The 24,227-nt window shown below is 43.3% G+C and overlaps 1 protein-coding gene across 2 annotated transcripts in view; it reads left to right on the forward strand.

Annotated features, from left to right (window-relative positions):
• The window catches only part of tle5 (TLE family member 5, transcriptional modulator), a 45,227-nt gene that overhangs the window by 4,242 nt on the left and 16,758 nt on the right, over nucleotides 1-24,227 (forward strand). For both annotated transcript variants that reach the window (XM_036141255.1, XM_036141254.1), the window contains exons 2-3: nucleotides 15,832-15,920; nucleotides 19,700-19,763. In XM_036141255.1, the coding sequence (XP_035997148.1) occupies nucleotides 15,832-15,920; nucleotides 19,700-19,763 (153 nt within the window). The remainder of the gene's footprint in view (nucleotides 1-15,831; nucleotides 15,921-19,699; nucleotides 19,764-24,227) is intronic.

Here is a 24,227-nt window from a genome sequence, read left to right on the forward strand (position 1 = left end):
GGTCTTTGATGCTCACACCTGATTCAGTCAGATTTTAGCAACGGCGCTGCTGAAGGCCACAGATTGTAACGGGGATTTCCTGATGGGTCTAAACTTAGAAAGCGACATGTAAGGAATATCGACATCAATCTAAGTCCAAGCACATCCAACCTTGTTGCAACGGCTGTAGATTTCTCCTCTTAAACAGGACGTTAGCAGCTCTGGGTGGAGGCAGCGTGACGGTGTGGGGGCATCCTCTCCCTTAGTGGAAAAACACAGCTTGTCATTATTGGATGTGGTCTTAATGGAGAGAGATTCTGCAAGCAGTGGTTTAAAGTCTGGGACCAAACTGGACCCTCTGCAATGACTGCGTTTGCCCCACAGAGCAGGTTTTTTTTAGGTTGGGGGAACCTGGTCCGGTACTGTGAACCGTGTGGTTGCAGCAGTCTGTAAAACACTGTTGATTTGTCAAAGCAAAGCCATCCAAATTATTTTTAATGGCGCACTGTAAAGACTGCTTGCATTTACAAAATCTGCTCTGACCTACAATTGTATTAAAATGTCTTGTTGCAGTCATTTGAAATTGAACATCAATACATTATACCAGGGAAAATATTGTCTGTAATTGATTCAGATTAGGGATGCAAGTGATCGATTATTTGGTTCATCTAAAGTCGGTCTTATTAATCGACTAACGATTAATTGATAAGCTGCCATTTTCTTAAAGGCCTGAGTTTTATCTTGGAAAATAAGGGTCTTTTCATAACATTTAAAAAAAAAAAAATTACAACATGCTGAAGTGGCACATCCTTATATTTGGACAATTTCTTGTGCCACCTTTTTTAAATACTGACTGAATAAACTGAAACTTGTGGCTTTGTCACACATTATTAAACTTGGACGTATTTATAAAATATAACTAAACATAATGTTACTGAATAGAAACAAATAAGAAGAATAGAATAAAATATGTGAAACACTTGTAATCCTCATGGAAGCCCTCACCATCAGCCGTGCTTTAGGCATCATGTTTTGTTCTAATGTGTTAATTATGTTTTTGTGCGTAAAGCGCTCTGCTCTTCTGTCATCACATCCTCGCTTTCTGAGCACATCAGTAAGTTTTGGTTGAGAAGGTGACGCTGCTCCGCCATGCAGCTTGGATGAAACGGAGCTATTTAGGTAGTAGCTTAAGGAGCTTGTTGAGTGTTTATATTTAAAAACAGAACCGCATATAGTGGGTTTTGCATCCTTGTCGTCATTAAACGTTGTGAAATAATCCAACACCGGACTCCGTTTGTACCGTTTCATATTCCTCGTCTGTCACGCCTGCGTCATGATTATTTTTCTTACTTGCCATACTACAGCACTGAAAGAAGGCTCGTCTAGCAGAAGTGATCACTTTATTGGATGGAACAAGCTTTGACCTTTTATAAACCGTAAATCGCAAATCGATTGAGTTGCATCCCTAATTCAGATGGTCATTGTATTTTTATGTTTTCATCGTCAAATCAAGTGCTGTTTAAAATGAGTCAAAGTACTCCTCTGTGGTTTTCATGTTACGCAAGTGAAGTGTGTCCCAAAGCAGAAGAGCAGTGCCTGATGGTGTGATCAGGAAAGTATCGCATTGATGTTGAAGCGGGATGGATTTTTTTTTTTGGTCTGTTTGCCAACCGTCCAACCTTCTTTTGGTTGAAGCTGTGGCCTCTCCCCGACGGGCTCAGACCTCGGTCACCTTTTCCGAGGCGAAGCAGCTGGCTTACTCCACTCCTTAAATCACACTTTTTTTTTTATATAATCTAGTTGAGTGCTGTTGTGCTGCTTGATTTGAGCATTAAGACGTCAGGACACAGGATATAATGTAAGGTTTGGGAATTCAGCGGGCCATTTCTCCATAGCTACAGCTGCCTCGGTTTTACTCACATATACAGTGTACCAACTTCTGCTGCGGCTTAACGCTTAAATATGCGGCATACACAGCCCACACGTGTCTTTTGTCATCACATATTGGCTGGCTGGCTCCAGCTGCTGTCACCGTGGTCTAAGGACGGGGGGGGGGGATGATGAACCATGCATGGATATGAGGGTGAAAAGATGAAGAGAAGGAGGGTGAAACGGCACAGGCAGTACATCCTGACGATTTGAACCACCATTCTCCAATAAATCTGTCCTCCAAGCGTTTGTAAGTTAATATTGAATGAAAATCTATACAGTACATTTAAACAACAGACGTAGACATTTATTGACTTGTTCGCTCCATAGGCCTGATATATGCGTCTTAAAGCTGGAGGGACTGACGTGTTCACATTTTGGTTGAAGTTCCTTTAAAGGTTTTACTATAACAGCAAAATTGTACGTCAAGGCCCCATTAGCAGACAGTGATCCGCTTTTAGCGCTGTCATGTCCACAAGAAACAAGGTTCCCACATTGTAAACATTTTCCATGTACGCAGTTTTGGCTCCGAATGCGGAGCGTATCCCAGCAGGGTTGCACAGTAACAGCTACTTTCTCTAATGCGTGGGGCAGTGAAACTGAGTCATACTTTTTTTTGATCACCCTACAACAAAAACCCAATCATGAAAAGAAGCGCCAACGAATCCTTGCTGTGATTTTTATTCCTTTAATCCACACAGGCTTTCTTTTTAGCTATGGCAGACTGGGATACAAACTCGATCTTTGCGAGAGTTTCTAAAGTTGAGCTGAAGCAAATTGAAACTGAATGGTTTTATGTTTATAGTTTAATCCCTAAATGTTCTGAGCTAAATTTCCAATCGGAGTATGAAACAGTTCACCACAATTAGACTGTTTAGACTGTTAACCAGCTCTGACTGGTGATTGGTGAAGTAAAATACTGTCTTTTGTCTGTTCATTAAACGCACCAGAACTGCAGATTTTGGGGCTGTAAACCCTTCAGGAAAAAGCTGATTTCCTGATGCACTCTAGGGATTTTCATTTTTATTTTGGATGAAAATTTCATGCATTTGTTCAAACAAAGCTATTTTTTTTTTAAAAACAAATGTATTTAGGTTTATTATAGCTCAAGATCGACAATCTGGTCATTTGTATGTTAATGATATACTAGGGCCGGATGATAATTCGGTAACAATATTGATTGATGGATATGTGGTGCGACAGAATAAATGGGTCAGTAAAAAGTTCAGCAGAACAAAAGTTTTCCATCCTTTTGCATTCTAGCCCATCATGTTGGTTAATACTACAGTGTTGCATCCTCCCAACCAATCACAAACGCAGACCCAGGAATGCTCCGTCACCAAGCTCCGCCCCCTTCAAAGAGTTCAAAGTGCATGTGTTCTTTTTTTTAAATTTCCAGTTTTGGTATAAAATTGGTTTATTAAAGGGTTGAGTTTGAATTCATTCTTTATTTAAAAATAGGTAATTAAGCAACAGCATAAAATAGCCGAGGCTGCACTTCATATATTTGTTAAATTGGTGAATGGCTTGTACTTGTATAGCACTTTAACTAGTCCAACACCCCAAAGTGTGTTACAATACATTCACCCATTCACACCCTGACGGTGGTGAGCTATTTTAGTGACCACAGCTGCTCTGGGGCAGACTGACGGAGGTGAGGCTGTCTTACATCGGCGCCACCCTCTGACCTCTGAGTGGATTGTAAGCTGTAAATGTTTAAAATTGGTCCAGGTGTTGAGATGGGCAATTTTAGTACCTGCTTTGATGTGGTTGCAAGCCCAGTACGTCGGACTGAAAACGCCACATAAAGAAGGCTGTGGGTCTCTGATTGGCTAAGGGGTGGAGTCACTGTTTGGATAAAGATAACTACTGCAGAACTAGAATCAAATCCGGCATATTTAAAAGCCTACACAATAGCGACAGAAGCTACCGTTGAACGAAGACGGAAGCACCCAGGATCAGTCACAGAAACATTTTGTCACACAAGTCTCCCAGCGGCACCACAATGGCGCCATATACGGTTGTAATGGAAAACCGCCTGTTAAGAGTTTAATCAAACAGACCTGGATCGAATCATATGCAAGTGTCACTGGAAAAGGGACAGTATTGGGGCTTTATAGCTGGTTTTATAAACAAACATAGTATAGATTGTGGATGGCGACATTAAATGTCTGTGATGTGACTAAAGGAGTGGGCGGGGCATACCGTAGGAGGGCGAGGCGACCCACTGACATAGTGGTAGAGGAAACACTGGAAGGGCTTTCAGGTCAACTTACTGATGGAAAAACCTCACCTGTTCTTTGAGCTGGTGGTGTTCTTTACAATGTTCAAACAACTTCAATCGATGCACAGCCCATCCATCCATTTTCTAACACGTCTATCCCTTTATGGGTCATGAGGGGTGCTGGTGTCTATCTCCAGCTGTCAATGGGCGAGAGGCGGGGTACACCCTGGACAGGTCGCCAGTCCATCTCAGGTCGACACACAGCCCACTTTGGCTTGTTTGCATTGTGGTAGTGATCCTGACCTGTGGTGTTTGGACGTTTCTGAAATATTGATGAGTTGACGCAGGGAGAAGAGGGAAGAAAGCAAATGCATATTTACCCACAATGTATCCTGTGGAGGATCTCCTGCTATGTTCTCTCATTGTCACAGTCTGCCTTTTGCTCAGGTTACCGGGCAGTTTGTTAGGTTCAGGTAGAAGAGATATTCAAGGCTCCCCCTTCCAGAAAGGCAAAACCTCCTTGCTTTGCAGCTTTTTGCAGGGACTCATGTTTCTATCTCCCCCCCTCATGTGCCCATTTTAATCCCCCGCCATGGCCACAGTTCATTGGTTTAAGGGGAGGGTGGCGGGGGGGGATCATTTGATGGTGCCACTGTGCCTGACCCAGTTGACAATGTTTGCCATATTGTTTTGGGTGTTGATTAATCCTAATGCAGCTTCAACAAAGCTGACTGTGGCGTGAAAGTGGAACAACATAAAAGCTCGGTGCCAGAGAGGGAGAGCAGCGCGGGTAATACGGAGGGGAAATCTCTCTAGTCCCCCGAGCTCGCACTCAACTGCAGAGATGGCCACAGGTTGTACGCACACCCCCTTCCTCCTCCTCCTCCTCCTCCTCCTCCTCCTCCTCCTTGTATCCCTTTATCACGCGTTTCCTCCCAGATCTTATGTTGCGGTGGGAGGGGCGGGGGCAGAGGGTGCACAGGCATTATTAAGCCCACTTGAATTAACAGAACAGCCCCCGGCCTTTCCTCTAAAGCCTCCAGCTGGGGGGGGAGTGGGGAGGGGGGGGGGCTTAATCTCCATGGTCCCCTGTCTCGTCCATTAAACAAACTCCCCCGCCCCTTTCCCATCACTCTGCCGGCACACATGCATGCACACACTTTTTTTGTGTGTGTGTGTGTCTGCGGGAATAATAAGCCGCGCTGTGTGTCTGGCTATTAGGAGAGCTGGACGTGAGCGCGCACACCCAAAGCCGCAATAATGAGAGAACGCAAGAGCGCCCACATATTAACTGTGGCTCTCCTTTCTGCATGCAATTATGCTTCTCATACATCCTCCCAAATAAAAGGGAGTTTGTGCGCACACACACGCACACACACACACACACACGCACACACACACACACACACACATTCTTACCAGCCTCAAGGGTCTTATCTGCTTTTTGTATCCGGGGGAACAAATTGAATGTGGGGCTTGACACACGCGGGCCAGCAGATGTCTGGGTTGTTGAGGTCAGGCCAGCTGATTAGCATGACAAACGCAGACCCCCACCCCTTCCCCTCGCCTCCCCCCCTACAACACAACCAAACTGCAGGAGGGGGTCATGCTTCAAGAGTGGCCCAGTGGAGGCCACAGGTCACAGGTGATGTTGATTTTTGTGAAGGGGCGATTGTGGCGGAGGCCGTCTAGGTGCTTCTCTAGTCAAACGCCTCGTGACTTGGACTCGGGTAGCCGCGCGAAAAAAAACAACCTAGCTTCTGTTTTCTAATGGCCGTCGGGTGATCTTGTGTTGAGGACGGCCAAATATTTGGTATATTGACGCATGTGCGCAAAGAAGCGCTGGTGCCGACGGGCCCCCATTTATTTATTTTAAATGAGAATTTGATCATTTAGTGGTTTAAGGTGTACAGTTTCTCAGTTTAAGGGGATTTGAACGCCTTCTAGTTTCCATTTGTCTGACAAGTTAAAGAACAGGGCTGTGTTTTAGTCCTCGTCGTGCGTTTTACGCCGGCTCACACAAGTCCCCGAAACGATTTCCCATCACTACTTAGCAGCATCTTTATCTGCAATGCCCTAAGGGGCACAACCAACAAAGAGGATTTTAAGCCGGAGCAGAATAGGTCTGGTCTGTAACACACTGCGTTTTGAGCAAAGCATCAGATAAACAGTTTTCTGAGACGTTAGGAGCGTGGTTTGTTTTATTTTATGTTTTTTTTTAATGTTTTTTTTTTTTTAACTGGAAGCTTTTCCCTTCACGAGTTGCCAGCTGCTTTACAAACACAAATGAATCAGTCTGTTCTCGCCCCAATGTTTTTGCTGTCAGTTTGCGAGCTTGTCGGGCGTTAAAGTCATCAAACAGATCAACAGTGCCCACTCCTGCAGCATCAGAAACCCGTCATTGTCTTGCTGCTCAAACCCAGAGGCACTTAATCCCCACGGCTGTTCCTTAGTCCTTTTGATGCTGGACTCGATCCCGACTAAAATGTTTTCTTATTGTATTAGAAAGCTGGATATCGGTGCCAATAAGCGAGGTTTGCAGTGCCAAAAGTGTTTTTGGAGATGGAGAAGGCTGGTTTCAGGATTGCTTTTCTTTTTTTTTTTTCCCGCAGAATTTTCTTATTTCCAGAGACAATGTGAATAAAAATAAAAAAAAACTGATTTCCATTGATTGCCATCATGTTTTTCATTTCCCTTTTAAGTTTGCTGGGCATGCTAATGTGAATCCATCATTTCTGTCTTTCTCATGCATCTATGAAGAATATCTGAATTTCTGTGTTAAAGGGCGAGTTTAGTTTACAGAGTAATTGTAGAATATGATTAGGATTCTCTGGTTGTCTTTGTTTACCATTCATATTCAGATGATGTGTTTCTCCATCGTCGGTTTGAACTTGTTTGTAGAAAAGTGGTTGCGCCAGCGTGTGTTAGCATGCGTGTTCACGCGGAGCCAGGGGCTGGCTGGATTGTGCGTTTTGAGTGGGAGGGAATCAGTATTCAGGAAAAAGATTCCTTGAAGGGGGGAATGTGGGAGGCTGGAAGAAAAGAGGCTGCTGGGAGGATTGTGGGGGTAACCCCTCTCCCGTGGAGAACGGTGTGATGAACTGGAACAAAGCAGCTCAACGGGAGGTGGCTTGATTGGCTGCGCCTGGCCAAAGCCAAAAAGACCCTGCCAGACCCCACGAGACCCCGCGCCAGGCTGAAAAGGTAGCTGCTCCGTTTGGTGCCAGGACGTGGTCAAGTCACATCTAGAAAAGACTGTCACATTAACCCAACTAAAAACGTCGCCTACCGTCAGGATTCAATTTGGTTTCCTTTTTGCCATTTTGAAAATGCAGATCCTCCGAGGCCGGACGCCACAGGCCGAAGGACGCCGGGACGCGCTCAGCCCTCCAGGCTGTCGTACGCTTCCCGAAGGGTAAAACGGGCTGGCACCGCCGTCTCAAAAGCACCAACTCGGTTCTGCACAGTAGCCGAAAAAAGCGAAAGCTTTTATTAATCGTAAAAGCAAGAGCAGCAGTGCTGACGCACGGGAGGGCGAAGCGACACTTCCCTGCTGTCAGGCATATGCAGGCACAGCTTTTGTTGTTCCGTTGCTCGTTGCTAACTTTCAGACGAATGTTTTCCTGCCCGTCTTTGCGCTTTTTTTTATTTTTTATTTTTTTTTTGCTGGCTGTTCTCAGTAATAACCTTGGGTTTTACAAATGGGCATCAATCATCGGCACAAGCGTTGTGGGTGTAATCTTGAAGCCCTCCCTCTGTGAGCCTGCCTTTAATCTCAGCTATGGTCCCAGAAAACCACAGCACTGCCGGCCTCGCCACTTTCCCCACTCTTGACAAATTGCCTATTTCCCTTTGCTACGAAATCTCTGCACTCCCTTCCTGTGGTGTGTGTATGTGTGCTTTAGAGCATGCTCCCCCTCACCTTGTGGTGTTTCTTTTTCTTTTTTTTCTTTTTTGTGCATAAGTGCATCTGTGTTTTTTCTTAAATACCGTGTTTGTGTGTGTTTGCGCTGAGCACTTGGCCGGCCTCGTTCGCGGGTCAAGATAGTTCTGCCGGGAGGGGCGGGAAGGCGAGCCGTGCCAATCCTGTGTTTGCAAGGGCACTTCACTTGAAGTGATAAAAGTAGAATAATCCCGTTTAAAGCGTCTTAACGAGGTCAAATCTGCTGGACCGCGAGGGGGGGTGGGGAGGAGGGAGGTTTCAGCGTGTTTGTGTTGAATGCTCGCGCGTGTTGTTGGGATAACGCTGCAGAAACGGGGGTAAGCCTCTGCTTGGTTTGTGAGAGATGATAATCAAAATCAAATTCCTGGCCGAAACAGGATTAGGCTCTCTCTCTCTCTTTCTCCGTGCTCTAAAGCTCCTGCCCAGAGCTGCTGAAGACACAATCCCGTTCCTCGGCCTCTCACTCAGACCCCCGAGCAGCTAGCATGGCGCGGCTCTCTGTCGGTTCAGGCTGCGCTGGCCGGGATGAGCGCTGGCTTGGACACGGGCCAGCTAGCACCGTCCCTCTCTCACATCACTGGGCTCATATGCTTTGGGCCAAACACTAATCCGGGATATTTCGATGGAAATGTTTGGTCGCAAATATTCTTGGATGGAGGACGCGATCTTGTTTGGCGACGCCGAGTTAGCAAAAGACTTAATCTCTCGAACGTCTGGCTTGGTGAATCTTGTAACAGTGGATGTTTTTTTTTTTTTTTTCTGATAGGTTTATCCAAAGGTTTTAAGCACATCCCATTTGTTACATGCAGAAAAATACATGCCTGGTGTCATAGGGTAAAATCTGCACTCAAAATCTTTGACAATGACTCTGCTTATTGCCTTATAGCGCTTTCAGTTTGTACAGTATGTAACACATTGAAAATGTCTCTGATACTGTTCACCAATTTTAGCTGAGACAACTTGACATTAACTTCTCATTGGCTAAAGAGTGATTTGTGGGTATTTTAAGGAATGACTTCCCTTTTTTATTTGCCTTTCCCACTGTGAAAGAGACCTTTATCCATTCTTGAAGGGGACATGTGCTTTTCAGTTCTTTTCACGTTGAAATCAATCAGTTATGGTCTGGTATATAAAGTGGAACTGCAACGCTTTGGTCGGCATTCCTTGTTAATTTACTCCCACATTCCCCCTTTTTGCCCCTGTTCTGAGGTGGTGGGTTCACAAAACTGATGAGCTTGAAGTCCATGACCTTGTTTTGCAGCTCCGCAGCAAATACTGTGATGTGATAGTTAAAAAAAAGTAATAGGAAACTAAGTTGCATGAAAAATATGACCCAAAAAGAATATAAAGATATCTACACAGCTTCTGGAGAGACTACATTAAATCTTCTGCACTCCTGGTGACTCCAAGTACTCAACGAAATGTATTTCAGGGCTAAAAAAGTGGATTTTGCATAATAAGGTTGTGGACTTAGCCCACTACACCACCACAGGGGGACTTACTCTATTAAAGTAGTTCTTGAAATTTGGATTTACCCCATTCATCCTCCCAGGTATGTTCCATGTCCGGTTGTGGATGCTGCTTTGTAATTTAATAAATTATCTTACCAGATTAAATGTCAGTTGTTAGTCTTGGATTGTGTGAAATAAATGTCTAAATAAATGCGTGTAGTCCGGCGTGACTTATAGTCCAAAAAATAGGGTCATTAAAAATCAATGTGTCTGCTCACATTGGTTACATGCGGTTGCAGGTCCGGTTACCGATGCCGTGTGGCGCTGCTGAAAAGGAAGTTTGAGCGGACACCGCAGCGGTCCCCGGATCAAACTCCTGAATTTCACGGGCCAAACAAGAAACATCGAGTGCTTGACTAGTGCAAACAAGACGTCAAAGACAGGAGGAAACAGAGTTTTTTTTTATGATTTATGTGGGATAGCAACAAAAAGGACCACATGAACTTCCGTTCTCACCAGTACCATTTTTCGGAGCCGCAGCTGGCCGCTGTTTCCCTAGGAGCAGCGTGAGTCGGGTTTGTGGCAAACCGGATCTGGATTAGGACCGTAACCCACACCGTAGTCAGCGTGGGCCCTGGGTTAGGCTGCGTTCGATTTGCCTTGGACGTCAGGAATCGGCTCTGTAAATGACGTCAAGGCCGGGCTGAGCTCATTGTGGTCAAAACCAAAGCTCTTTTTGAGTCTCTTCAGATTTAAAACGTGGGAAATTCCCATCCCCGGGTACAAATCATCCATGTCATTAAACTTCAGGAAGCATTTCTGAACCTGCGCTATCTGCTCGCCGATTTATGGTACCTCTAATCTGCATCGAAGATAAAGCATTGTTGTATCCTGGCAAGTGTAAAAATGGAAGTTTCAAGGGTGTAAATAAGCTGTCTATGCGCACCCTTTTTGTTTTTATCTAAACCACTAACAAAAAAAACAAAAATCTATGTGGAAAAAAAATAGTTGCTTGCTTGCTTTCCTACTTTCTGCCGTTTCAATTGAAACTGTGACAGACCGAAGAGGCGAAAAGCTTTACATGGCATCCTCCAGACTGTTGCTATGGCACAAACACACAACCTGGCAGCGAAAAAATAGAGCAACTGTTCGCCATTATGGATATTCTGCATTCATTTAAGAGTGGGAGTGAGATAACATCCAGTCATTAGCGAGCGATTACAATGCCAAGGCTCCATCCACTCCCTCCAAGACACACAAACATTCAGCGAGTGTGCCACACAAACACACACACACACACACACACACACACACACTGACTGGGATGTAAACAGTCAGGCAGTGCTCCAGGAAATACAATCCCCACGCTGCAGCTACCCCTCAGGCAGGATTTATACTGAGGAAGATGTTTTCCAGTGGATCCTGCTGTTATTCAGCGTGGCTGTCGTGTATGTGCTCAGCCTGTGCGTCTAAATGCTCTGCTGTAGTCGTTTATTGTTCATGTGTGTCATCATTGTAGTGTGATCTGCATGTGTGTGTATATGTAAAGCTAAGCCCCCTGTAATCTCCACACCCCCCCCCCCCCCCCAACTGATATAAGAGCAGAAAGGGCCTTAGTCTGATTCTTATTTAAAACAGACATAATGGTTCACAGAAGATTTCACATGGATTGAACCAGATGATGAGGCCAGGAAGTGTGTGTGTGTCTGTGTGGGGGGGGTTGGGGGCTTAGAGGTTGGTGGGTGGGGGGGGGGGGGGGGGTGGGGCAGCAATTTCCTGAAACGATGAATCCCATTTATTCGCCGAAGACTGTCTCAATTGCCTCAGCAGCCCACAAAGCTTTTTAATGCTTTAATTACGTCTCAAAGGAGCAGAGTAGAATCAAATTAGAGATCGTCCTACATTTAGGTGCCAGGCGTGTGCCTTTTTGTGTGTGTGTGTGTGTGCGCGTGTGTGTGTGTCATGCATATTTTACATGTGAGGGACTGTGTGTGTGTATGTGGGCTGTCGTATCCTTGTGTATGATTTATAGCACTGGATATTTCTTCCTCTTGCATCCAGTAGCCATACGTACAACTTAAAACACATATAAACAGAAGCTAACACACATAAATATGGCCCTGACACAAACCTCACCAGTAACTTTAAAATATTTTGCCTTAAACTCAACCTTTTTTAGGTTTCCTCTGTAAAACGAAAGCGCATATAATTGTCTTTTTTTTTTAACACTGATGCATATTCACTAACGCAGCATGCCGCCCTCTTTTTTTTTTTTTTTGTCACAGCAGATGGCATGTGTCACAATATTACGGCACTATTTCATTAACATTATGGGCATCCATCTGTCGTGCCCTCTCAGGTCCCAGTGGAGCACCTTGTTTTGGACACAGAAGAAAAGGCAGAAAATAAACATTGTTAGCATGGTATAGTGGAGCAGCATGGGTTTACCGAAAATATTAGCTAGTCGTGTGGAGGAAAAGGTCCGATGCACTATTCAGTGGGTTTTGATCTGAATGTGCTATTCGGGGAACGGGCAGTATTTGGTAATCGCAGTTAAAAATTACTGGAGGTGTAGAGGCACGCCTGGCTCATGAAAACCAATGATGCATTCATATTCACTTTTGAGGTTTTTCCCAAATGCAGTTAAAGTTTTACAAATTGCAAAGATTGTTTTAAGGGATCAGTAACCGGTGTAAATTATTTTAGTGAAGTGTTAAGTGCATATTTTGGTTTCATATGCTTTTGTAATCCTTGGGTATGTCTTTGTGTCGGTCCTTTCATAAGGCTTCAGTATGAACGGTGTTCCTTTTTATGCTGCCGCTTCAGACAGCAAGGTACTCAAGCTCTCATTTTCAAACGGTGTAAATCGCTGCACTAGTGGTTGAAAAAGAAGAGGAAGTACATTATCCATACACAACTCTAAAGGACCCTTTAGGTGTTACTTTTAGGTGATATTGTGTCTGTAACATTTGGGAATTTAGTACAGTTTCTTTTTCTATAGCTGTTTTGCAGCAAATGTCATCTCAAGACGGACATCAATTATTTGGACAAACGTATTTAATCCGATCAGTCCAATCATGTAGAAAGGTTCAGATTCAGTTACGTGCATTCCAGTTTGTTTGAGTCTAGTTTGAATACAGTCTGGTCAAATTCAACTTGTAAGGTTAGTTGGTAATTAAAGAAGTCTTGCTGATATCATTTTAGTCTGTGAGTCTGCTGAAATCCTGTCTTGTGAGTGAGCATATGGTGAAAGTGGAAAGGAAAAGCTCAGTTTTAACTGGAAGAAAACCTTCAGCAGAACTCACAGGTTTGTTGCTTCAGTGTTTATTTATTCAGCCACACTGCAGAGCAACTTGAAGAGGGAGCTCAGACCGACAGGCCTCCGTCATTATAGGCTGTATGTGTCTGTCAAGCTAATAACGGCTAGCGTTAGCTTATGTCATCTACTCCACTGTCACAGATACAGGAGCTTTACACAACTCTTTGTGTTGCTCTCAAACATGTCGTGCTGTTAGCTTAGCATTTATCACAGTGAGCCTGGGAAAGTTCATCTGAACAACGAGGGTAAAGAGGGTTACCCCCCCCCCCCCCCCCCCCCCCCTCACCACCACCACGTGGAAAACAACCAGAAGTATACATGAGACCCTCTTTATGGACAAGATAAACACAAAAACGTTGTTTGGAGAAACTTTCCCAGGCAGACAGAAATGACACGCTAAGCTAGCATGAAGCTATACAGTGAAATTGTAAACCTTCCGGACAACATAAGCTAACACTATTATCGGCTACACTCTGCTGCTGTAGTGCCCCCCCCCCCCCCCCCCCCCAACCAATGCCAGGTGTAGCTAGTTTTCTGGGGAAAAATCATGTTTTTGTTTTTTTTGGCTGTTTATAATAAATGTAACTCTTGGCACAGAGCTTTGATCTGTGTTAATATTCTTTTAGGTGGAGGATCAAGTTTAACATTTATCTAGTGACCCCAGGCAGCCAGATGTTGTCCATTGCCAACAACTTTCTTTGATCTGGTTGCACTTAGTTGAACCCACTATTGCCTCTTGGGGGGAGAAATACCCTTTGCACCTTTTGCCCTTAAGGGAGAGGGTTGTAGTCAATTAGACGGACCAAACTGAAAGCATAAAGCAAAAGTGTTGACAGGGTAGATGAGAAGTGATAAGCATCAGTTCTTCCTAAGCTTAACCCAAAATAAACCTTTTGCAGATCATATCAGAGGTTTGGGTTCAAAGTCGGACGGAAAGGCTGTAAGTAGTCCACAGACTGTTTTAATTCGGCATTAGTAAGCCAAATTTGACGGCTGGTTTTCAGCCTTGCTTTCAATAGTTATAGCAGGTGATCTCTTGGGGAAGAAAAATCATACCATCCGCCCTGGAAAGTCAGGTTGTGTCCACAACAGCTTCTTAAATAGATTAGATGGACATCAGGTTTCTTCCAAAGAATGCAATAGATGGACATTATCAAAGTGAAACTGAACATGGTTGTCTTTATCAACCTTTAGATATCTAATCCACACAGATGTACCACAAAGTAGCTTATTAAAAGGCTTAATTTGACAAAGTCGGTTGTTTTGCAAATATATAACATAATATATTACTCCTTTTGTTTTTGTCTCCTGAGCCTGTTTTATTTGCTTCTTGTATTTTTCTCTCATCAGCCTTCATCCGCCTACTTACCCCAACTACCGGAGGCATTTGACTCAAACATTGGTATTTTAAACATTCACATACTGGCCTTCACAGGGAGGAAGTTGGATGTTGAGCACCGGTACTTCCCTCTGGCAAAAAGGGCAAACTGGACACACACACGCCTGAAACGAGGACCGTCTCAGCGCAGTGTTGATGGCTCAGCCGCCTGTTGCCAAGTGCCTTTTGTTGACACAGGCCCTGTGTGGCAGAGACCCATATAGCCGAGCTGTTTGTTGAATTTAGTCCTGCGTTTTTTTGGCTTCAGAGATAATGGAACGGGTTTTCCTGCTGCACAGGAGAAACCTTTGTCTCCAAGCAACGGGCTGCTTTGCGTGGAATGGAGGCTTTTCCATGTGCGGGCTTAATCTGGTAATATTATCTCCTTCCACGGCACTGAAAGGAGTAATCACTCGGGTCACGCCTTCTCTCTGGTTTTTGCTTACTTCGTTATTGAATTAAAACCTTAAGTATGTTTCAGTTTTCCAATTGAAAGTATTACTTAATTTCCACAGTAAGAAATGTCTGTGCTGTCTGATCTAACATCTAATAAACTTAAAGAATTTATCCCAAACCTTTAGCCACAGAAAATAATCTAAAAACAAATCAAGTGCATGTTTTCCAGTTAACTAAAGTAATTGCAAATGGAGACTTAGTGTAAATCTACCTGTTTGTGAAGAAAGGGGCGGCTGAGCAACGCGTCAATATCCATGTTTCCATCCAGTTGTCATGCAAAGTTTGAGGCAACTTTTTAAAATGTTGTGAAAAGGAAAATGCAAATTAGGCATGTTTCCGTCTACTGGTTTGGAGCGCATTAACCAGGCTACGCAAAGTGTAATTTAGTCAGAAGTTGACGTTACGCATGACTGTAACAAACAGGAAAAAGAGGTTTTAAACTAGATCACCTGAGCCATTATGCAGCTAACTAACAAATAAGGTTGTGTTTTTGTATGCTTTTGGTATTTGCTGTGCTGCATGCAGCCACTGCTGCCTGGGAATTGTCGTGCCACCAGAATTACAATAAGGGTTAAAAGCTGCCTGCAGACTCGGTGATTGAGTGGCGATGTTACTCACATAGTGAGTGTGTCTGTGTGTGTGTGTTTAATCATGTTTATGAAATATTTTACAACAACCAAGAATAAGTTGCAAAGTGATTAGAGTGGCGGATCACGACTCAGACATGAACCTTTTAAAATATCCATGAATAATGAGTCGATAACTAAAGGAGTATTATCAAATTTTAACTGATATGGCTAAATTACCAAAAATAACTCATTCCCTCGTGTTTGTCCTTTAGGTTTATCTGTCGTCACCGAAACTCTATTCGATTTTTATCAAGAAGTTTCAAAATATCTTAAATTATAGTTTTGTGGTGGTGTGGTGTTTTTAGCTGCAGAAAGGTGCCACTGATGTCAAACCGACGAGTAAATTGAGACTTTATGATTAGAGACGTCTACGTAGGTGTGAATTAAAATCAGTCTGTGGCTGTTTATGGCTGCGTGCGGATTAGACTTGTGCATCATTACGAGGTGGAAATGACAGTTTTCTGCTGCGGCTTCCTGCGTTTGGGTCTCACGTTTGCTCTTCTCCCGCTTGTCTTCCTGCTAGGCCTCATCGCAGCAGCTGAAATTTACCACCTCTGACTCCTGTGACAGGATCAAGGATGAGTTCCAGTTCCTTCAAGCACAATATCACAGGTAGGCGCAGTCACACGCACACGCAGACCCACAAAGAGACAAATGTCAGCCTTACAAATAATAACCAACACAAACACGTGCTTTTCCTCCTTGTTTTCTCTATTTTAAAATGTTTTCACATCAGACGCATTTCGCAAAGTTATTTGAAAACAAAACTGTCATGTCCTCATACTGTTACTTGCAAGTCTGTGGCCGCTACTGTTGTCCTCTGGAGATCTTTTTGTGAAGAAGGAAATTGATCTATCCACCGAGTGATAAAATTACTTTCCCTAAAGTTAAACATGGTGTTTGGAGCGTCATGCTTTTCCCCTCTCTGACAACTCTCTTACCTCCTTGCTGTTTCAGTTTATTTCTAATTACAGGAAAATACAGTTTTTCAACAAAATCCTAAAGTAAATTGAGGTTAATTATTTTATATACCACTTAAAATAGATGCAGATTTATATGTTTAGCATGTTAATTAGTCACATTGGCCACTAGATGGCGGTTAAGTGCTTCCAACATGATTCTTGGTATGTGTTGTAAATGCATCAACAGGAATCTTGTGAAAATGAGACATTGTCTCTCAATAAAATAAAAAAAGGGGAACTTAAATAAGTAAATAAAAAATGGTGTCTCGTATGCTCCACTTTACCAGTGTGGTAGTTTAAGGCAAATTCACGACAGCAGCCTGCATAGGGAGAGAAGGTGAGCAGTTTAATGAGAGTGTAGATGCAGCTTAGCCGCAGCACCGATTACGTGGAAAACCTTGTTCTCGCAGCTAAATCAGGCCCGTTTCCCCCCGGCTGATGATCTTTCAGTGCTGCTTAACTACTGCTACATTTCCAGAGGCATGAGATGCCTCCGAAGTTCTGACCTTCATCTCTCTGTTTGATAGCTGTTCTTAAGCGGAGTGTGCCACAGGGTCTGCATCTCTGTAAGAAATCTACGCTCTGTAAGAAAAAAAAAAAAGAAAGGCGGCTTTGAAGCTTGTCTTCCATCCGGAACAGGTTAGTTCGTTCCCCGTGTACCTGTACTCCCAGAACCTTCCAGAGGCTTGGCTCTGCCCGGTGCAGACGCTGAAAGGCACATGAAAGCCCAGCATGTTGCTATGGTCTCATCGCTGCTGCACGCAGAGGATCCTGAAGCTGCAGTAACGCCCGTCGCATCTTCTTCCTTTTGTTATTCCCCTAACAGCGAGCAGCACCGTTTAACCCTCTTCAGAGAGCGAGGGTGCAGTTCAAAGAATACGTCTTTTGTCTGAGCATACAGAACATGCATACAGTGCCTATTGACTCAGGAGCAGGGGGAGGAGGAGGGGGGGGGGGGGGTCCTTGGGAGCCACAAACGAAGCTTTGTAGCGCTCTGCTGCTGAGCTTTGCTTGTCTGTTGCTGAAGACTAAAAGGCAAATGTACCGCAGGTGTTCCCCTGGGTATAGTAGGAAGCATTGTAGCTGCCGTTGTCTTCCTCTGCCTCCTCCCCCCCCACCACCACCACCACCATCTCACCCCTCCCCAATTTCACGTGCATAAATAGATCAGGGAATACATAAATCAAAATAAAGATGACAGCAGGAGCGATTTAGAGACGGCAGAAACGGCAATAAAACTCCATCAAAGTGTCGTTTGAGAGCGGCGGTGCAGACCCCGGGGCTGCTGAGCAGCAATCAGAGGAGGCACAGAGCCAATCCACGCTAGGCTGGCAGCGAGGACGCCAGTTGTCATGACAACTTCTTCTGTGGCTGGTGTGTATAAATGGGCTGAGCAGGAAGATTTTTTTTTTATTTTATTTTTTTATGCTGGGTGTTAGAGGGAGCATTTTTGGGGAAAGTGGACACTGTTTATTCACACACTTGAAAAGGCAAAGGAACATAATTATCACTGACACGCAGTGAAAAGGTGGATCCAATCCCTGCTTTAGCGTTAATATGTTGGAAGACCGTCTGCCCCGGCATGAGCAATAATCAGCCAATCTTTGGGGCGAATGCCTTAGCTAGACTTGAATCGCTGTAGGTGTTTGTCTTTTTTCATTGTCTTTATTTTTGTCAGGAACTCGTCTCTGCATCACTTGGTTTGGTTAAGAGATGGCCCTCCGAGCCATGCCAGGTTTTTGGGCAGTAAAAATGACTTAAATCACTGTAATGTCCTCAGTGATGCGTTTCTTTTCTTGCTTTGCTTCAGACGAATAAACCGTTTAAGTAATGAACTCTTTCAAACATCTTGCTTTCTTAAAGATGCGTACCGAAGCAGGTGTAACCCTCCACAGTCGATGGGCGCCAGTGCCCAGCGGCCTCTAGGTTCAGACCATATTAACCTGCACATACCATTACAAAGCCTAACCTGAGATATTTATCAAAAGCAAACCAGCATCATATTTACTAAATAAGTTGCTGGTTCCCCAAAACTGGCAACGCAAAAAAAAAAAGGGATTTAATACAACGGATACGCATTTTAAATACCGCACGGTGCTAATATTTATTATGTTAGAGTTTAGATATTGATTATTAATTATTCAAATCTATGTTTACCTGTGAAACCGAATACCTAAGCTAATGAGGTGAGTGTATGGACTGTGTGGCTGAGACATTTACACTCACTGAAAACCACACAAGCGGATTAAACACTTAATGCCGACCTGATGGTTTCATGGACAAGGACAACCATAGCATGGGTAGATTTTTTACAGAGTTGTGCCATCCCACATTTCTAATATAACAAAAGCAGCACACCACACCACACTGCAGCAATACAACGCACATTCAGCTGTATAGTTAAAAACCAATACGAGCACAGGCAGGTTTTAAACAACACAAACATGTTTTTGTGCTTAAATATCTTCGAGCCGTAGCAACAAATGCATATTCAGAGAAGGAGTGAGCTGCTGACCAAATCTGGAATAACAGAGGCCGGTGGGATTATTATAGAGGGAGCACAGTTGTGTGTCTATGTGTGTGTGTGTGTGTGTGTGTGTGTGTGGGAGCTCACATCATTGGGTGAGTGCAACACGGTGTTCAGTCTGCCATTTAAGACTATTTATGATGCAGACTGAGCCAGCGCTCTCTGTAATCGAGCTGTCGTTCGTGTAGACAGCCGAGGAGAACATCCCTGCGTAAATACACATACGCCATCAAGCCGGCTGCAGCCTTATCACGAATCGAAACCTTTCCACCCCGTCTGTTCATATTTGGTTAAGCCTTTCCGATCCCCGGGAGTAGGTGACGCCCTCTGAGACTGGCAGGCTTTAACTGTAGGCTGTTTTTTAGTCATATTTATCTGACAATATGAGGCCGACTTGTTGACGCGCTCCTCTTTTTCACGCCGCCTCGTATGACGACGGCGCTGACATGATTGCTGTTAATGGCTGTCAGACGTTTTACGCCGTTGCCTCTTCTCCGTGTAAAGGAAGCATATTTTATCTGAGCCAGAGCCCACAGTTCAGAACAAGTTCATCCAAAGAAAGCCAGAACCGGTTCAGCGCGGACCCGCCAATCTGCGGGCGCCCTGTCAGACCCGGCGAGATGCTGCCGCTGGCTTCTGAAGCGGGACGACGGTGACGGAAGTGGCAAAGACGATGTGGATTATTTGGGTGAAGGAGATGATGAAAATGCGGCGGTAACGATGAAAAAGGAGGAGGTTTTAGTGATGATGAAAGTAATGACAGTGGTGAAAGAAGGTGAAATGGGTAATGATGATGAAGGGGGTTAGAAAAGTCACCTGGTGTCAGCACTTTAGAAGATAGACTGTCAAGCTGAATAACAAGCGCTGACTTTGTTCCTCTCTCTCTCTCTGCCTTTCCCCAGTTTGAAGCTTGAATGTGACAAGCTAGCAAGTGAGAAGTCAGAGATGCAGCGCCATTATATTATGGTGAGTTAACCTCTGCTCCAATATATCCAATATATGTGTCATTTTGTCATTTCTGTTTACATAATGTTATGTTTAAGTGTTAAAATGCTGATTTTTGCATTCAGTACAGTCAGTTCCATGTGAGAAACTTTTAAAATGTGTCGATTGCTGAAGTTACACCTGGTTATGCGTCCTTTTTGTTTCTGGAATTGATGTACACACTGATTCACCATAAAACAATTATCCGTATGCATATTTATCTGTGTTGTTAATAGGTTACCTACCTGTGGAGTCGACTCCACTAGACCAGCGGTTTTTATTGGGACTCTGCTTTTGGTTGTAAGACGTGAAGTGGAGTGCCATGAAACTTCAGAAACCAGAGAAACAAAAGACTTACTGTCCAGAGCATACTTTCCAGGAAATTAGGAGAAGAAGTTACTGATTCGCGTCAAAGTAGAAAACAAACTGAGCTCTTTTCATCTTCTAATTTGGCACGCTTCCTTCCTTTTGCTTCTGTACACCGGATAACCGAGGATCAAAACAGTGGGTTGGTGCTAGAAGTTTAAAGTTCCTTCAGCGTGCAAAAAACAACAACGACAACAAAAACAAAGCTTTGTTTAAAAGGTTTCTGTCTGGGGGGAAAAAAATACGGGGAAAACCGAAGGATGTCGATGAGCCCTGATGCTAGCTGACGCTACCGGTGGTGACTAGAGAGCAGATTAGCACAGATTTGCTGAAGCATCTTATAGACAGCCATTCTGTTTATTAGGAGTTTAAAAAGATCAGGGACACTTCTGTTTCTACAAAAGTGAAATATCCAACCCACCAGACAGTACATGCTCTCATTTTCAGTTTAAATATTCACAAATTGTAGCTTGCCCAATTACGACTTCATCCCTTTTCAGGTTACGATCTGACACAAGGTTGGGACTAAAAAGGCACGAAAAATAACGAAGAGGCAAAATGATGACCAGCATGATTCCCACACCGGAGCCAAAGAAGTTGAGCCGTTATGGCTAAAAATAAATCAACGTATGAGATAATGTTAACCATACCACACATTTCAACATAAATAAATGGCGTTAAGTCAAGAAATTTGTCAAGAACTTTATCAATTTATCTTTTTGAAAACTGAAGCTGACAACAATCTATAAAAAAGTTAGAATCTGTAGCCACCTACCGTTCTGATTTTAGTTGATCATCAGAGAAAATATGTTTATGGGCTGTTGCTGAATACATTTGCATGGATTAGATATAAACTGGTCCTTCAACTACCTTTTCAAACAAATTCAAGACATATTTCCCTCAAGGATAATAGCACTCTCACCAAGTGTTACCTTGAATGCTATTTTGCTATTCAGTAAAATTACACTACTTTTACCAAATGGCTGCCAAATTGCTGACTACTTAGTAGTTTTACACTTATTAAGCCATTGGCTCTGAAAAATATCCGAAAAGTACTGTTAGCGTCAGCATGATAGCGTTTTTACTGCTTTAAAAGATTATGCAGTAGTGAAAATGGCATCCTGTACTTTTTGTATCCAGCTGTATTTCCATCTGTTTTCCTTTTGACCCAGAAAAATAAATTATTTTAACTGCTGCTTAAATACAATGCGATTAATAGTTGTAGTATTTTTCAAGCATTACTATATTCAAACATGCTATAGACTTACCCCAAAACCCTCTGAATTCATGTGTATATTTCAAGTGCTCATCGCTTAGGGTATCATATATGGCTGGTTAATTAGTCAGGCCATCTGCTCTCGTAGCTAGCCTGCATGTGGTTCCTTTACAGAAATGTTGCTTATAGTTTGCCAAAAATTTGTTTTAGAGCAGCTTTTCCTTGACAAGAGTGATGGGGAATGTTAGTTTCCACAACATGACTCCACATGCTTTCTTGAATGGAAATTTGGTCTAATTCCGCTTTCTCACAGGCAAAGGAAGGGTTCAGGGTGTCCTCTGGGGATTTTTTTCAAACCGTGGTGCTGGTCATCTAATTTGCATATTTGTTCAAACATTTGTGACCCAGGCTGCAGGAGAGCTTTTGCCATGACAAAAAAGTTATTAAAAATAGTTATTCAATGTGTTTGGAACTGAAAATGACATTTATTTATTGATTTATGAATTTTAATACTTTGCTTAAACTCGGATTTTGGTTAGTATAAGTGCACAAATATAGTCTGTACATAATATAGGTTTATATATATTTCATATGCCTTACATTCTTTTAACATATGCGCCACCATCAATTAAATGTGACGGAAACCCTGGGGGGTTCAGCCTTCTTTCAGTCAGCTGACTAGCAGTGCACAGCTCTTTAAACAGCCGCAAAATGTTCTGTTTACTTCGGAAAACTACCTTAAGGGGACGTTAAACTGGAGGAATCACTATGGTGGACATCTTTAGTCATTTTGAAACATTTCAAAACCTTTTAGCTTAACACTCAACGACCCATGCCTTGTTCCAACTTCTCCCTGTTTCAGCCAATCATTTCAGCCATTTAGTTTATAGCGGTTTTATTGCCAGAATGGGGATAGAAATGAAAAGTCCCTGGTCTAGACTTGGATCATTGTCCATCAGTGACCCTCTTTCTGGTTCATTAGGTCTCCTAGCTTTGGCAGCTTCTGATGGCTTCTTACCATTGGGAAACGGCAACTCTCACTACCGTAGTTGTCCAGGAACTTTTACTTTTGCCATCACAATTTACCCCTTGTCAAAGCTGCCCAACAAAAATGTTACAGCCATTTCCGTTCTACTTGCAAATGTCAAAGACAAGCGCGTTCATTTACAGCCTTATACTGTAAGCATGGCTCTGTGGCAGACTGCGCTGGAATAGAATAACCAGTTTTATTTACATCACCGGTCCGTGGTTGTCATTTTCAGGGCAAAATGTGTATCTAATTGGTGGGTAAGTCGTTTCCCACCAACGCCTCTCATTTCCACCGGGTCCATCTCCTCCTGCCTTTGTCTCTCTGCGTGCACACGCTGACACGCAAACAGAGAGGTTCACGCTTGCTCTCTGCTCCACCTCCGGGCTAATCTCATTGTTGCTAGCCATAGCTGTGTTGCCGTCTGATGTTTTGCCTCTAATTGATCCTCTGACTAGCTTTAATCTCATCTAATCTGCGCTGCCGCACCACTCTCTCCATCATCAGCAGGCCAACGGAGACGCAAGATGCAGACACAGTTGCCGCGTGTCTCCCCCAGGCACACGAGCACGTACAGTTTATTGCTCATGCTCGTCGTCAGTCTGTCTTTACAGCACATGGTAACAAGAGCTTTCCTTCCAGAAAGGGATTGACATGTTTTTGTAGTTCTTAAAAAAATGTTCTCTTCCACCTTGTATGATTAAGAACTGGGTAATTTATCGTAGCTAAACATTTAGAGGGCTTGAACGTGGCCAATTACCCCAAGTACCCAAGTTTCCATTTTAATGGGCAGAGAATGTTTCCTGTCCCCCAGGCTGATGTTATCGGTAGAGAGTAAATGAAGGAAAATTTGGCGTTTTCATCAGAGCTCGGGATTTGTGCTTGCACGTTTGTGCTCCACGGTTGGATGAGAAATAACTTGCAGCTGTTTTTTTTTTTTTTTTTTTTTTTTTTTGTGACGAATCAGAGGGAATTCTGCACAAACATGTTAGGAGTTTATTTCTGTGAGCGGATCAAGGAAGACGACTGAATTTCTAAGTTGTTGTTTTGTTGTGTTTTTACTTTGAAGTAAAATAATGGCAGGGCTTCCATATAACAGCTTGAAAGTTAGATCGTGCATCCAAGTCCCTTGGAGCAAATAATATTTGTTTGGTCTGGAACAGCCAGCGTCAGACCAATGACAAGTTTAGCTCATATGGGGCACTTCTAGCTGCAGTAATCTGTCGGCTTTTAGGATAAATGCAGGGCGAGAGCGACGATAAACTGATAACTGATGAACAATAAAAGCTGGAGCTTTGATTGCTTTAAAGCGATTACCTTGTATGGAACAAAGGGCCATCCAGAGAGATGCAATGTTTCTTCAGGTTCTGATTGAATCAGCAGCTGTACACTCTGACAGAAGGACTGGCACAAAGTACGTAATAACCTTTAGTGCCAATAACATTTTGCACAACATCTTAAGCTGGTAAACTGAGGTGCCGCGTTCTTCTATTTTTGCTAGCAGGTTCAGTTTTATTTCTTTTTCTCTGTGTGACTGTGCCAAGACATCTAAAATTCAAAAACAAAAAAAAGCCTCATCTAGAAGAAGTGTTAGTTTGTGTCTCTTTCCTTTCTGCAATCCTTCAAAAAGAAGAAAAAGATGATGGGTAAATGATGTGTTGTCCAACTATGGGATTTGATTGAGAAATGATAACATGTATTTTTGGACAATCTTCAGGTTTGAGGTCAGTTAGATGAAAAAAGAGAAGGTAAAAAAAATGGATAAATGAAATGGCATAATCTCTTGTAGTGGAAATGATCGTCCTTTTAATAGCGGTCATAACTAGACCATCTAATT

The sequence above is a fragment of the Fundulus heteroclitus genome, chromosome 9 (assembly GCF_011125445.2).
Source record: "Fundulus heteroclitus isolate FHET01 chromosome 9, MU-UCD_Fhet_4.1, whole genome shotgun sequence".
Taxonomy (NCBI): domain Eukaryota; kingdom Metazoa; phylum Chordata; class Actinopteri; order Cyprinodontiformes; family Fundulidae; genus Fundulus; species Fundulus heteroclitus.